Below are 16,318 nucleotides of genomic sequence, written 5' to 3' on the forward strand. Positions count from 1 at the left end.
CTATTGCTACAGATATAAATAATATGAATAACATATAATAATTGTCATAATATTAATAATTACACTACTACTATAGAAACAATGAGGTTGTATAGATCACTTGACAGTCTTTGTATTGAGTTTGTGCTTAAAATGTACTGTAAATTCTACAAACTGTTAATAAATATTTCAATCAATCAAAAACATATAAAGCTTAAGAATAAATCAATAACTATTTTTTGGTACATCAACCTCAAATCAGGTTCCTGTCACAAAGCTTGTCAGGGGTTAACTGAAATGTAATTAGGGCCTAGAACATGTTTTGATTGATTTATTGACAAGCATGTGTACAGACAGTAAGCTACAAAAACAAAGATGAACATTTTTGTCAAAAAGATCAGCAGCAAAAAATAAAATACAAAGTATTTGAATACTTGAGTGCCTTATTTTTAACAATCCTGTGAACCATACACATTTTCATGAACGACACTCTGTTAGTCTGTTTCACACAGACAACCAAGGCTACCAACATGAGTCGGAAGGAGATGAGTTCTGGGGTGTCCAAAAAGTTAAATCTTTAAAAATATCCAAAAATCGACAAGTCAACCAGTCTAAGGAAGTGAACATAGTAAAGTTCTATACATTTATTGAAAGCATCAAAGACCAGCACAGCAACAATTTCAGGCTGTTACATACCTAGAACAAGTCACGACATGGTCATTGCAGCCAAATACAGTATGCGAATGTTAATTTATCTTAGCAAACGACAACAAACTTCTATAATTAGTAACTTGTGTATTTCGACATTATAACTATAAATACAAACACTGAAAAATAGAATGTCAAAATGTTCCAATCATCATTAATGTGCAAGGAAATAAGGCTAGGAATGTCATTACCACCAGTAAACCACCATCAAAGAGGTTAGTACTTTTGCATAGCAATTAAGATATATGGCGCATAACCATTAATTGAAAAGTGCTGTGACGAGACATAACCTTGCATAACCAGACTTGGACAAGACATAGCAACAGGTGATTATGTTTTTGTGGAATTCATACATTCTCCCCAAGAGTGCAACAAACTGAGGCAAGAAATTATGGCGTTAACTTAAAACACAATATTTTAACTCATATCGAAAAGATGGAATGTGATCAACGCATAAAGATGACATTTAAAAAATAAAGTAAATACAGGATCTTTAGAGAATTCCAGTCATTTTGTTTTCAAAATATCTTGCCGTATTCTAAATAACTAGAATGATGGCATTAATAAAATGTGAAAGACAGCATTTTTGATTTCCAGAAACAAGATGGAAAAACTACATTAAGAATGTTTTGATGCAATTTAAACAGCGTTATGGTCATTGTGCTTTCATCTAAAGCAGCGTGCCGTGCATCAGTGCATATAAAGATGCCCGATTGGGTACCATACAATATTTTGCCTCGCATACCACACATCCAGACGGTGTTAGCTGAAAGGAGCTTTAAAAAACTAAAAAAAGGCCATAACAGTTGGTATTTTATGTTAGCTCATTAACTACGACTCACAGTACATTGCCAAAGAAGTCATTTCAGTACAGTACGTAAATAGCTGCTGAACCCTACGATAGCCTCATAGCCAGCTATCCTTGACCATGTCACATTGAACAACCCAAGATTCAAAATAGTTTTGCCACATGTATGCCTTGATGTGGAAATTGTATCTGGGACTGGGAGTACATTAAGACGAACAGTGTGGGTGAGGTCACCTAAAATCAGTAGGGTTCATTGCCCAGGGAACATGAATGTGCTGCTCAGCAAATATCATTGCAATTGCAATTTCAGACATCTAGATCCGAGTGCAGGAATCAACTCATGACGGGGCTCACGTGATTTATTAAACGGTCAAATTGACACATACTGCCAATAACAACGTAAGAATGGTCAATGATCAATATGTAAGCCCTGTAATTCCAATTACCTTTTCATGTTGGGGTTATGTTAGATATTAGATGTCAGCCCAGGCGGTGGCGTAACGGTCTGGGCACCCGACTGGTAATCCAGTCGCAGTGTGCCGCGGGTTCGACTCCCGAGCCCGACACAGCCTTTACTGCATGTCATCCCCCCCATCTCTCTCCCGTTTCCTGTCAGCCTACTGTCTGTCCCTTCAAAAACCAATAAAAGGCGTAAGCCGCAAAAGAAATATCTTAAAAGAAAAAAAAAGGATATTAGATGCCAGGTTACATTAATTTAAGTTAATAGCGGCTGCTGCATATGTGAGTGACACTTGTCAGATTTTCAGACTCTGCTACACTATACGTGTACCAAGTATACCATACAAGCTGAGACCTGACATGAGATTTGAGTGCTACAATCACATCATACTGACGACAGATTTATAGTATACCATTGAGATGAGTGTACGCTAAATGTTCGGTCTACGCAAGTTCGATAAATTAAGGCTCTAGTGTCTGAGTGAACATTTTGGTCTAACATTGGCACTAGAGGTAAGGCCAGGCCACAGGAACATCAGCAGGTTAGACAGGGGGTGTACACTATCATACTATAACTCTATGTCTGTGTGTGTGTGTGTGTGTGTGTGTCAGAGACACCGCATTATCTCCTCATTGCCTGCACCAATCGCTCCTTTTTACACAGGCATTGACCATATGAATATGGAGGGCGTAACGGAGCCCTTTTTTCGATTTGACACATTAATGATTAATAATGAATTTATTAGTGAATTAAAAATACGACCAGGGTGCAGTACCAGGGGGCAAATATCTCACAACGGGTAAGGATTAGTCCTAATAATTTGACAATCCAGCCTTCAAGTGACAAATAAAGAGTAAAGTGGCAAAATGGCACAACAAACAATAGTGCAATCTGGTATTTTTTCGAAAAAAATTCCGTATTCTTTGGTATTCTCATGAGTAGGGCTGTAACTATCCATTATTCTCTTTCCGAGCGGTTCTATCCTGGGTTTAAGTTATGTACCGTATAACATTGCTGTTAGGTAGAACTTGTGTTTTTTCATACATCAACGTTCTACTTGATCATATTACAGCGGCATACAATAGTATCAAAGGTCCGCGCTGCGTTTAGAGCCTATAGATCTGCTATTTGTTTATTTGAATCCTGAAAAGTTACAGTTTTGGACATATGAGGTTTCCACCCGGAAGAGACGATATCCTGGATTTAAGTTATATTGTGTTCAAATGTAATCTAATCTAATCACAGAGAAGTGTATTATTTTTATATTTTATTTGTATTATTAATTTGTATCAATGAATCTACAAGAAAAAATATATATTCGGTGATATCCTTTTGGACGTGTGTTTGACTGTACTCTACCAATAAAGTATTTAATCAATTATTTGTATAATCAATTAGTTTGATTAACTTTTGCATCCCTACTCATGAGTCCTAATTAATGGGTTGAGCATGCAATTCCATCGGTATCTCAGCGGTGAGCTGTGTAGAGGGCTCAGTATAAGCAGTGAGCTGTGTAGAGGGCTCAGTATGTGAAGGGACTAAGGATGAAGAGGCGGTCCTCTTCCTTCCTGATCCACTTCAGCAGTTTGTTAACAGCAGATACAGCCATGGCTTTGGTCCCCAGGGGACTGAAGCAAAGGTAAAGCTCAAAGCCACTTGTCACCTGCGGAAAGAAGCGGTGCACAAGGACATGATGAGGGATGATACATGGGCTAAAACAAGCATTTTGGAGGGGAAATAAGAATACTCACAGACAGAACTAATTAAATACAAATACATTTTAGTAGCGAGTATAAAATCCGATGTCAGACAAAATGAGCAGTGCTGAGAAGGATGCTGCATACATTTTGGTAGATTAATGCAGCATCCCATCCCACACACGGTACAGAGCAGCAAATTTACCCATGTCATTAGGTTTTCAGTCTCCCCACAGCGATAGTAATTACGGAGCGGCCTAGTTGTGTGGTGTAGCCGGCCATGAAGCTCCTGGTACAACTCCATCAGCCTTTCATGCTCTTCTTCAGACTGGTAGACAATGGGCAATTCAGGGCTTCCATGGAAGAAACGGACAAAGAGAAATATGATCATTCCCGTTCACTGTGCCCCAAAATCAACAAGACACTAGTCCAGAATTTGCAGCCTATGCGAAAACTAATAATTGTAAAGTAATATCAAAGAAGCAAGTACCAAATTCCTGGTGTTGAAAATCCTATTAACATGTAATAAAGGTAATTGCATTTGCAACTGTTCAGGCAAGGTTACTTGTAAACCAAACACCAGGATCTAAATGTCTTAACGGAGTATAGAGTCCTACAGTAACTAGCCCTGCAGATGTGCTAGTTACATTGTATACTCTACCATACAGATTGGTTAAAATAATGTTTTATCCATTACAATTCATCCTAGATTTTAGCTTTATATGAAATGAAGAATAAGCACATTTTTGTTTTATATCCTACTCACCTGGTGTACAATCCAGAGCTTTTGGATTTATAAAGAAAGTGCCTGAGCTCTGGGATGCCAACCTGGTCCACCGAATAGCTTGGACATTTAAGCGCCTCCTTCAGGGTCTGGTAGGCACTGCGCTTGCTCAGTCTCTCCAGGAAGCGACGCTTGCAGTCAGACAAGTTAAAAAAGTCCTCGCGGTCAGTGGAGACCAGGATGAGACAGAGGTCCGATCCAGGTTCAAGGTAAGAGATGTGAGCGTGGAAGAAGCCTGCGGTATTGAACTTTGGCAGGCAGATGGGCGTCCAGCCCTCACCCTCTCGAAACGACGAAGAGGAGCCCACAAGGTTGACGACCAGGTGCAGGTCCATGTGATGCAGGTATTGGTCCTTTTTCCTTACCAGGGTTACCAAGCGGTCACCTGCCAGCAGGATGGAGAAGACCAGGCTCTTGGCTTTAGCAGCTTGTAGGCTAGAAGACACCACATCCCTGGCAGAGCTATTCAGAGGGAGGCAGGTGACAGCACTGAGGAGCAGGCCTGGGTCGCGGTCCAGGCGACGCAGCAGGTTATCAGTGAGGTGCTCAGAGCCGGCCAGCAGGCGTCGAAGGTCATAGTTCTGCTTGTGCTGGAAGAGGTGGATGAGCTGGGTGAGGGTGAACAGGCTGACGATCTGGTAGTAGATGTAATGCAGTTCACGCAACAGCTCCTTTTCTGACTGACAGGTACGAGAGGCACCCACCAAGACCAGGGGACTTTTGCTGAGGAACACCACCTTGTATCCATCTGAGACAGTATCGTGGAAAGGCAACAATTCAAAACATTAGCCATGGTATGATGTAGTAAATATTAACATAATGTGATTGTCACATATGGACTTATGGAAAATCACTGCAGTTTAGGGCAAAGAACCACACCAACAGTTTTACATCTTCTGCTTCCTCTTCCACGCTTCTCTTGATTTCTCTCTCTTTAGATTACTCATATGGCTTGTGGGGGTTCTGTCTAGATTTGCAGAGAAACCACAGGGATTGCAAGCCAAATCGTTCAAAGTTAACCGCTCATTCCAACAAACAAACTGACTGACCAGCCAACTAACCTAAATCTTGTACAAAGTTACATAATTATTCTCTATTGCTGATCACTTTTCCAGCCCATTCTGTACTATTGGTCAGTTTTTCATCCTATTTACTAGTACTGACCACTGTTCACTATTCTTTTACATCAGTAAACAGTCTCAAGTAATAAGTCAACACATGCGCAGTCACACTTCAAACTGTTTGATGCACAACATCGCCCCAAAAATATTTTCTGACCTGCGTGAATGGAGCGGATGATGTTTTTGTCAGCCTCAAGAACTGAGACGAGGGCCATCATCACCCCCATGGTGCTGGACAGGGCCTCTTCTGTACCATAGCGGGAATAAATGGGCTTACCCGCCTCGCTAAGTACAAACACGTGTTTCCGGTGGCTACGCCATGCCTCACTGGAGATATCCTCATCTTTGGACTTGCTTTCTGTCCAAGACGCTCCTTGCTGTTCCTTCACTGCAGGGTTCTCCCCGATCACCACACAGAGCTCCTCTGCAGACTCTCCAGAGATCCCCAGCTCAGGGTCTACCTTGGCCTGCTCTTCAGCGTCGGCAGTGAGGTCCTCAAAGGACTGGGTATGGACAAACATGGCACTCTTCTGGCCAGCACCTGCAGAAACAACACGTCAAATTCTTATAAAGTCATTCTCTGTTTTGTTCTTATTTTATCTTCATGTCACAAACATGATGATGTGTACTGCTCTGTGTACTGGCCATAATGATGTCACATTACCAACAATGTCCATTCTGCAAAATGGCAGATTTATCGGAGTAAAGGTCCTTGCAGACTGAGACTTTTCAGGAAAAAACAAATGCATCAAATGCATTTAAGGACCTTAAATGTTACTTTACCAAGAGTTCTATTCATAAAGGTTGCATGGTAAAAGAAGCCATATCAAACTGGTTAGTCTACATGGAATGGGGAACTAATCAAATGGCACATGACAAGGCATTTTGTTCCTCTTTTATGTGTTACATACCAAACACTTAAGGTGGCTTTACCATGACAGGGAGCTCTAGTTATTGTTGTCCAATATCTGTAGATCCAAGCTTATATTTTATGTCCAGAGTAAGGCTTTCAAAGTTAGTTGAAATAGCTTGACAAATTATACGCCTAGTATATATTACAAAAATAGCTTACTGGAAGCACTTTCAACTTCCACTTTCATTGTGAAAGGCACTTCTAGTACAACAAACAATGCATCCGTTTTACAGACTGAGACTGCAAGCCATGGAGTTTAGGAAATTCTAAACTTTAAAAAATTATATCAAACAAACATCAACAAATCCATCTGCATTTATTTTAAATATATTGAAAACATGTGTTATTTAATAATGTTACGATCCACAATACTCTGACTGGTATTTCCTGGAAGATTAGATAAACTATTTCAGAGTTTGAATTGTAACTACTAGGTCAGAGTGTGACTGTGTGAGCCCAGGTCCTGCCAAAGGCATATTTTGTCATCAACGGCTACATCAGTCTCTCTCACCTGGCTCGGTCCCTTCCACCAGGCCTGGTGTGGGACTGTCAGCCCTTGTGGGACTGTCAGACCTGTCTATGCGAAGGTGCTCCATTGAGGCCAGGGTACCATTCTGGACCTCCCATGATACTCTTGCCATCACTGCTACTCAAGACAGGGGACAGCACCTGAAAGTAAACATTGGGATCCAAAGGTCAGCTGTTTCTAAAGGTAATTTGTTGAAGTGAACAGCTTTATTATATGGCATTGCCTGCCCAGCTCTAAACGTTGCAGCATGACTGTTTTTAACGTCAAATGTAGCTTTTAATTCGAACTGTATACAACTGACACAATCACTCAGTGAGTGCAAGGGGTCCTGCACAGGCTGCACATAATCATTTGTATGTAAAACATAATGACAGTTCTCTCAGCGAAAGCCAGATGAGTTTCTTTTAGGCATAGAAATGTACAATAACTTTGTTTCTATCTCATCTCGGTGCCCCGTCAGCGTCAATCAAGTGCTATGCACAGTATGCATGCAGCTGCAGCAGCAGAAATATGGCTTGCTAACTTTATCTGATTTACTTATAGCTATTTGTTTATTTATTAAACTTCGCCCTGCTAAAAAACGATCCGATTTCGGTTGCATTTCTCCTCCAAAGACATACCTTTCATTTCCGCAACAGGTATTCAGCATTCGTGGTCCGCAAATGACTTTTTTCGGCTAGCTCGCTAACAGTAAAAAGAGGAATAGTTTTGTCTTGTCAGACGTCACCCTTGGCCTGCCACAAGTTGGAAATGAATTGTGGGAAATGAAGTTTTCTTTTAGTGAACGGTTGTTGGGGAATGAATTTGCTTATGAATTATGTTGCTTGTTGAATATCTCATTCCCGATATACACAGATGGATCAGTGGATCCACAGTCCACACAAACTGGAAAGAGAAAAAGATCAGCCTTTAATTCCTAAAACAATTTTACATGTACATTTCTGATTCAAGCCAATTAAGGCCAAAAGGTCTCCAAAGGTCTGATAGATGGTTTTTAAGGCTAGTTTGGAAAGAAACCAGATCTTTTAATGGATCTGGTGTCAGGGCATTCCACATTTTGGTGACGGTATAAACCTGTCTTCTTCTTTGATTGATTGATTGAAATATTTATTAACAGTTTGTAGAATTTACAGTACATTTTAAGCACAAACTCAATACAAAGACTGTTAACTGTGAGTGGACGACCCAATTAAGCATTACACTTGTTTACAACAGGGTCCACATTGTTCAATTCATCAAAACATTTAGAGACATACAAATAGACACTTCTATGTAGCTAAAGAACAGAACAGGAATTCATCATAACATTCACATTCATTCATCTAACCTGCAGCAGAGAAACACATAAGTGACCCTAAATGAATACAGGTCAGTAGTCATCAGTACACATTTGTACACTCGATCAGTTATGGAAATTAAACGTTTTAGAACAACTGTCCAGTGGACTCATAATGAGCCATAGCATAGCCCAGAGTCCAGACTACTGAGACTAGTGTGTTGGAATTAGGTGTGCGTGCGTATGGGCTTTAGCTTTAGGCAGAGAAGTAGTCGAATCAGTTTATTATTACCGTCTGAAGCTTAGTTTTTAGTGACACTGACAATTAAATGTTGTAGAGAGTACAAGAGTGGCATTGAATGACCGAGGGCTCCAGGCAGAGTCTTATTTGTACAAATGGACCCATATGGATCCATTTGTACACTCTCAGTGTTACGAGTTGTGGGGGTACTTGACATAAATAAAATGTTTGAGTCTTGAGAACCATCCATCTGGCATAAAATGTAATGATGTCCTCCGAGAGGCGAGCTAAACAGAAGGTGGCAGTAATGCAACAATACTGGATACCAACCGAGAAGAAGGGGCGGGTCTATTAATTTTTCGAACACGCGCAGCGCGGAAACCCCGGAAACACGAAACAGTAGCCCTGCAACAGAAAGAATCACAAACAGCTGTATTTGGAGAAAAACAATTCGAATGTCATCGATTTTCATTTGGTTTTATTTGGGTAGTATATTATGAAGCACTATAGAGATGCATAACAGTATTACGCATTCAAGGGTTTCATCATTTTCATGATTGTAGTAACGTTCGGTAAGTACTAAGTACTACTCGATGGTGTATAATTAATTATAGTACAAAAGAAGCAGTAGCAATCTGCTAACGCTAGCCAGAGCCACGTAACGTTCATGATGTAATGCTGTGACTGTACGAATGTATTTACTTTCATCATTTTACAATTGGGTGTTTTTTTGCAGAGCGAGAGATTCCAAAATGCCCATTCGAGCGTATTGCACGATTTGCTCGGATTTCTTTGATCACTCCAGAGATGTTGCTGCTATCCACTGCGGGCATACCTTCCACTATGAATGGTGACTGAAAAATGAATGACTATAATATGACTATGTTGTTGATCAAAAATGCCACTGCTGATTATAAGCCACATATATTCAATGGGTATTGTTTTCGTCACTTATTTCAGTCTTCTTCAGTGGTTCCAGACAGCTCCCAACAAAACCTGCCCACAATGTCGAAAACAGGTGCAGTACTGTACAGTACATAGTATGTGTGACTGCACTAAGCAAGCCGGGGCCACTATAATTCAACCATTCTCTACAGCTTATAAGGATCATGTAAATAATGTTTTTCTCGTCTATAGGTCAGCACCCGACACATTATCAACAAGCTCTTCTTTGACATCGGTGGAGAAGAGGAAGGGTCAGCAGTTGACCCAGAGAGTTTGCAGGTAAGAAATGGGAGACCTAGACCGTCACCTGACTGTGTTAACCCTACTGGGGACATTCAGTTTCAACTTCACCCAGCGGATGGCAGCCCAGATTGTGATGAGCCCTCATGGGGAGGCTGTTTAGTTGGGTCGTTTACACCAGTTCCGTGACCGCGGAGAGCAAAAATTCATGAGAGCCCCAAATCCACATGGCCACCATCAAAAACCTGTTAAGGCAAAATGTCATGTGACATGTCAAACTAGGGGGTTTTCATGATTCTGAATCCATTCCAAGCATTAGTTTAGGGGGGGGGGGGGGGGGGGACGGAAACTGTACGAGCAAAAGGAGGGATGAGTCTTGCTCAGGTACACTTCGACTCATAGCCGGTGTTGGCAGCCTCTCTACCCTTTCAGCTATAGTCCCAAAGAAGAAACACCAACTCAGAACTCTAAACAGTAAGCTGTTTTAATTGAATTAATTATAAATGTACTTTCCAGCTGTCATTCAGGTTTCTTTTTCTTGTTTGTTTTTTCTTTGCAGAATGAAATTGATCGAATGAAAGCCGCTTTAAGTTGTAAAGGTAAGAGTATTTTTAGGACATGACATTAAATGCGACTGCCAGTGTGTGGCAGGTCGCTCAAAATGAGAGCGATTACCACAAATGTATTTGGGGATTTTGATTTAAAAGCTTGTGTGTTGAATTTACAGAAAGAGATTGGCGGGACAAACAGAAGTTGATGGACACCTTTAAGGACACTATGGATAGACAGAAAAGAGACCTGGGCAATTTGCTGAAGGACACTGCAGAAAAGGAGATGGTCAATGCTGCTCTCAGAGTAAGATGAATATGCTACACAATTTAAATCCAAATGTTGAAGATTGTCTCCACTTGGTTGATGCTGTGTGTATGTTGATGCGTTTTATAATTTTGTCTTTATAGAAACAGATGAATTACCTAGAGAAAAAAAATAATGATGCTGAGATTGACAAGGAGGAGGTTCGGAAACTCAGGACCAAAGTGAAAACCTACGAAAAGTAGGTTCCACCATTTGTATTTGTAATATTAAGCCACATTTTTATTTCAGTGTATTTAATTTGTCTAGATTTCGCTGCCTTACCTCAATTCCAGCCACACTTTGCAGTCCACTAACATTGTTGTCTCTGTTGGCCCAGTCTTCATGTGCTGTTAGAGGGCCAGCAGGCTGAGGTAGAGTCCATGGTCACTGACATGGGCATCGGCCAGGCTGCTGTGGAGCAGCTCTCCATCTACTGCATCTCCCTCAAAAAGTAAGGTACAACCCAAGCACTCCCATCGCCTGCTCACCCAAATGAAAGAAACTCTTAGTTTGTATTGCATTCAGTCCAGAGTTCAGACCAGTGGTGTTAAAACCTTCTTGTGCTCAAGGAACAACAAAAGGCAAGTCGTAATTCCTAGGCACAGCTGTTGTAGTGCCCAAGTCCTATACTCTGCCACTACTGGTTGTTGACGGCTAGTTATTTTGTACAGAATGTTGATTGTTGATACTGTCTACTCGTATGTTCTCTATCCTGATTGGACAATTGGTATCACAACCCCTTTCTGTTTTATAAAGAGCTGAAAAAACATAGAGACTCCTTATTGAACCAACATACAGAATATAGAGCTATTTAACAGTTATTTTAGCCTAAGAAAACCACTTGTAACTTGCCCTAGCTTTTTTTATATTTTACGAAATGCCATTACAACTCACTGTTTAATGAGAATGGAAAAATCACTTGTATCCCCAAAGGGAGAAATGTGTCTTGTGATATCTCTTTTAAGGCTTCAAAATCCTTCCACAATCAACCTCAGTGACGGCATTTCACGCAAAGCCTTATGGAATGCGTGACATCTGGAATGACCCATATCTATCTATTTAATAAATTAAAAGATAATTCATAACATTTTGTATCGTTTTATATTGCAACAGGGCAGGCACATCAAGTCACTGTGCTACACCCTCTGCGTTCACAAATGCATTTCCCTCATGAACTACTGCCTGACCTACTTTCCCATGGTTCTTTTTATAGGGAATATGAGAAATTGAAATTAAAGGAAAGGTCTTCAAATGAAATGTGTGAAAAGTTGAAGAAGGAGGTTTTTGCCACAATCAACAAGGTAACTACTTTCGAAGCTTTTATGCTATTAACTGGCAGAGAACATGTGCTAAATACGGAGAAGAATATGTTAACTTATGCACTGTTGAATTAAGTTAAAAAAAAGGTTTTGGTGTCATTGCAGTTACAGAAAGCCTCAGTGGAGATGAATAGGACCAAGGATGACATGAGGTCTCTACAGAAGGACCTGGCCAATGCTGACAAAGAAATCTCTGTAAGAATCTGTTTTGCTCACTTTGCCCTTTAAAAGGTTTTGTATTATTATTATTATTATTATTATTATTGCTGTTACAAGAAGGTACATTTAAACAATACCATTCATTGTCAAACAGCACGATTATAAAAGGAGATTACAATTAAAAGATCGCAATCTAAATTTGGGATGCATTAATTAGATTTTTTTATTTTTTTTTGCCAAGTAAGGTATTGCATGTAAGGAAATTGCTTCGTCATGTGATGCAATAAACGACAAGCAACACAACCGAACATAAATTAATAATGATTTCATGATTATGCATGAAATATGGGTCATATTAAATGTTTGCATGCAGGACTTTGATTAGTGCAACAATTCTTTTCACAGAGTCTGAAGAAGAAGGTTGAGATTCTTCAGAGGACATTGAGCACGCCAACACGCACAAATGAAGCCCTGAGTCGCCTAGTCTTTGAAAGGTTGACAAAGCTGCCACACTAGATTCTCCTTAATTTCACTGATATTCAATAAAGGTACACCATGTTTCTATGTGTGATCCACTGATGGGTTTTCTCTACCTCCCTTTCAGCCCCGCTCCAGTGGAGCTAAAGCATCCCCGTCTCCACCAGCCTTCACATAGTGAGGACATTGACCTCAACATTACCTACGACATCTCCACACCTGAAGAGTTAAACAAAAAGCAAATGTCACGAGTCCCATCCAAGAAAATGCGCCTGGATTCTGCTGTGTGAGTCTACGTATCATTCTTTATGCAGTGGTTCTCAAACTTTTTAGAGCTCAGAGTTTAGAAATATCAAAACTCTTGGGTCACCACAACCTTTCGGACAGATAACGAGCTACTACAACATTGTAGAAAACACTATTAAAATGCCTAGATGGTTGGTGGATTGAAAAAACATCCTGCAAGGCGCACCGTTGCTCCGATCCACACCAAACTTGGTTCAAGGGTCTGCAATCAGAATAGTCATACCCGGGGCCACAGGCACAAAACGCTGTCCAGGGGCTTGCATTGACAATATAATATTGTTTTGGGATGCTTTGATGTCACACTGAATCCTTGTTTATTTTACAGGTCACCTTCAAAGAGGTCACAGGTCACCTTCGAGAAGAACACCTCCAAGGTAGTTAAGCAATATTTAATATTGCCAGAGGAAGTTTGGTGTTCATGCTGTGTGTTTGCATATTGGAAAATGATGTATGCCTTTCCGTAGGCCCGAGATGGGGATTCCTTCCCGAACTCCATCCTTTTTAGGAAGAAGGCTTTCGGCAGCATGTTGGATCCTCAGAGCAGCAAACCAGGAGCTGTATGTACTAAATCACCAATCTAGCATGGTTTAATCTCACATGATTTAACTAAAGATCAAAAATATACTGTTATGAAAAATCTTACTGCAATACAGCCTTGTTCTGTTTTTCTTGTTTCAACTTTATGTATTCATATAATTTATATATTCCTGCTGGCCTGAGGTATATGCATTTCTCTTTTTTTGAGCTGGGAAGCCGATGAGATCCTTGTAACAGAACAAACACTATAGTGAACAACGAACATTACGATCAGAATATAGAGCTTTAACTTCAAAATAGTATTGCTTACAGCACCTTTTAATTATTGGCCCAAGTTTGGTCAAGCACAGCTAACAATATTTACCTTTTACTCGTTATTTAACACATTTCTCAATAACAAGGTCTCATTTTTAATCTGGCTATTTGTTTTGTCATTTCAGATGAGAAGTGGCTATGACGGATTAGGAGGACGTACTAAATTCTTCCAGCCTGTATCCTTTACTCACTGCCTTTGGACAAGATGTTTATAGGAAATCTGACATGGTTTAATTTCACATCAATACAGGCTTTCAATTACATACAAGTATAGCTTCAGTTCTCGTTCGTTTGAAATATTTTGGGGCCGTGGAGATCCCATAGAGCCATGCCACCAAACATAAATGTTTGAATATTGTAATTAAATTACTGTATGCAATTAACATGCTTTCTTTCTTTTATCCCACAATTTTGTAATCCATTTTTCACCTAGTGCCAATTGCCTAGGCTGTAATCCTGGGTGCTACATGCCAACCTCTAGAGAGTCCTGAACTGAGCTCATTCTTCCTTCAATGCGTGAGTGTACAGGCCGCTTCGGCAGTAGAGACCATGATTACTGCATGTTTTCTTTCGATTACCTTCCCTAGGGGACTCGGGGAGAACATGCAAACTCCACACAGAAAGGCCCTTTTGCCAACCCCACCTAGGGTATGGGCAATGAGGCGCCCATACCCATACATCCTTTATTTTGAAAAAATAAATAAAGCTAACAACAACAAAGAGGCAGACAAATGCCTATTGTGGACAATGCCTATATCCATAGTTGTGAAAAGGTGGTGGCATGGCATCATTCTCAGAAGCTTGGCTAATGGCATAATAACATTTCCAGTGTAAATTGTGGTGTCATTCCTTAACCCTTCCATCCACTCCAGTCCCCCTTGTCAGAGATTCGTCCCCTGATGAAGGCTAAAAGGAAAAATGTGACCAGGCCGCCTCCTAAAATGTCTTCTACTTTCACGTTGGACAATTACTTTGACTGAGCATTGGCTTTTTACGCAGAACTTGGGGTGACAAAAAGTAATGTGATGTGTGGTACTGCCCTGACACATGGAGTCTTACCAAACAGCACTGTACTTTGAATCATATTGTAATTTACCTTTCTAAATTTGGTAGTGTGACCACTTGGTTTGTCTTCATGAGAGCTCCATTTCATCCTGAGGTAAAAGCTACATTTTGTTGGCATGGAATGCCAGTGTGTACACATTGTATTAGTGTCCTGCATCATGTCATTGAGCAGCAGTCATTTTTGCATTTAGCAACAGCTGTTTGTCCTAAATCTATCTGGTAGTCACCAGTTTTTCAGTGTTTTCTTTTTATAAAGCCTCATTTAGTTATTTGTTTTCAAAGTATTGGACAATAACTACATAGATCTACTTTATTTTTGCACCTGCTTATGGTTGTGATGATTTCAGATTTTAAGCTTAAATAATAAACTTTTGTAATAAATCTTTGTGTTTGATATAAACTAAAGTGTGTTCTTCAGTTCTTCCTTTTCTATGCTTTGCTTTTCATGGTGAAGTATCCTCTCCTCCTGAAGAGGGCAGTATTGGCCATGTGATGACCTGAAGGAGTTGAATAGACCTGGTCCAGTTAGCTTTGAAAAGGCTGTAAAGACAGAATTGGTACTTGTCGAGAAAATGTTTTATTTTCATGACTTTCTGTAACACCTGAGTTGTACATTGTGATCAAGTTTGTAAAATTATAATTAATTTCCAGTTTGAAAAGAATGTGTGGCCAGGCTAAATAAACTAGGATAAAAAATATGATTTTCTTGGAATAAAGTATTTAGGCAGACCTCTTTACTATTATGGCACAATATGAGGAGCAGACAGATGAGCTTTCTGACAATGATTCCAAGAATATCAAAGTATTACGATAGCTTTCGTCAGTGGTGGACAGTATCTAAATTCTAAAGTACATTTTGTTTCTTTGCAAGCTGATAACTTTAACTAGGCTACATTTAAAATATAAATATTGTACTTTAGATTACGCTACATTTCTAGGAAGGGACTCTTGGGACCAAAACATACAAAAATATTATGAATGAACCACTTAAGCCCTATTTCAAATATAGTGAAAATAGCCGATCTACAAGCGCATGGCAATTTTCACTATTTTTGACCGTTTCTAAAAATGTACTAATTGTACATTTGAATACGGTACTTGAGTAAATACTTTGTTCCACCACTGGCTTTTGTTACCACACAAATAAGGTCAGCTTGGTAGACATTACTATCTAACAATATGGGGAAATGCCACCCATTGTTCTCCAAAGTACTTTACCATTTTAGCAAATCATGTAGAACAGGATACCATTCTAGCAAAGTAAAAATCATGTAGAACACAAATATCCTGTTCGAAATCACTTGTATCCTGTTCACACCCATGTCATCTGTTGACGCAGTCAGTACCGTGGTGATTACATACATGTACATATACCATGAGGCTGTGATCTAATTAAAATAAAATGCTATATTTGTGTTATCGATTGGTCAGCTAGTGACATTGTTGTGTTAAGTGATTATACGTTAAAATTGTCTTCCCACAGGACTTCAGTTATAATAACAGGTGGACAAGGATCGAGGTGATACAAAAGTCAGTTCCTTCCACAGTAATCAGCAGAAATAGGTCTCAATCACAACAACCCAT

General features: G+C 39.8%; 2 protein-coding genes across 2 annotated transcripts; one reads left to right on the plus strand and one right to left on the minus strand.

Annotated features, from left to right (window-relative positions):
• Positions 1 to 2,768: 2,768 nt before the first annotated feature.
• Positions 2,769 to 7,721, minus strand: mon1a (MON1 secretory trafficking family member A). The gene is made up of 6 exons (XM_083770765.1): positions 7,620 to 7,721; positions 6,982 to 7,139; positions 5,715 to 6,098; positions 4,419 to 5,184; positions 3,858 to 4,005; positions 2,769 to 3,618 (listed from the first exon to the last, which is right to left on the minus strand). The coding sequence occupies exons 2-6, from the start codon at positions 7,109 to 7,111 to the stop codon at positions 3,478 to 3,480; spliced, it is 1,569 nt and encodes a 522-aa protein (XP_083626891.1). The 5' UTR covers positions 7,112 to 7,139; positions 7,620 to 7,721; the 3' UTR covers positions 2,769 to 3,477.
• Positions 7,722 to 8,939: 1,218 nt separating this feature from the next.
• traip (TRAF-interacting protein) lies at positions 8,940 to 15,139 on the plus strand. The gene is made up of 16 exons (XM_083771179.1): positions 8,940 to 9,088; positions 9,253 to 9,366; positions 9,477 to 9,534; positions 9,654 to 9,740; positions 10,261 to 10,300; positions 10,429 to 10,556; positions 10,661 to 10,755; positions 10,894 to 11,007; positions 11,770 to 11,857; positions 11,981 to 12,070; positions 12,440 to 12,528; positions 12,639 to 12,797; positions 13,143 to 13,194; positions 13,282 to 13,374; positions 13,795 to 13,845; positions 14,542 to 15,139. Exons 2-16 carry the CDS (start codon positions 9,269 to 9,271, stop codon positions 14,647 to 14,649), a joined length of 1,350 nt encoding a protein of 449 aa, XP_083627305.1. The 5' UTR covers positions 8,940 to 9,088; positions 9,253 to 9,268; the 3' UTR covers positions 14,650 to 15,139.
• Positions 15,140 to 16,318: the final 1,179 nt, after the last annotated feature.

The sequence above is a fragment of the Protomyctophum parallelum genome, assembly GCF_964188405.1.
Source record: "Protomyctophum parallelum genome assembly, chromosome: 8".
NCBI classification, from domain to species: domain Eukaryota; kingdom Metazoa; phylum Chordata; class Actinopteri; order Myctophiformes; family Myctophidae; genus Protomyctophum; species Protomyctophum parallelum.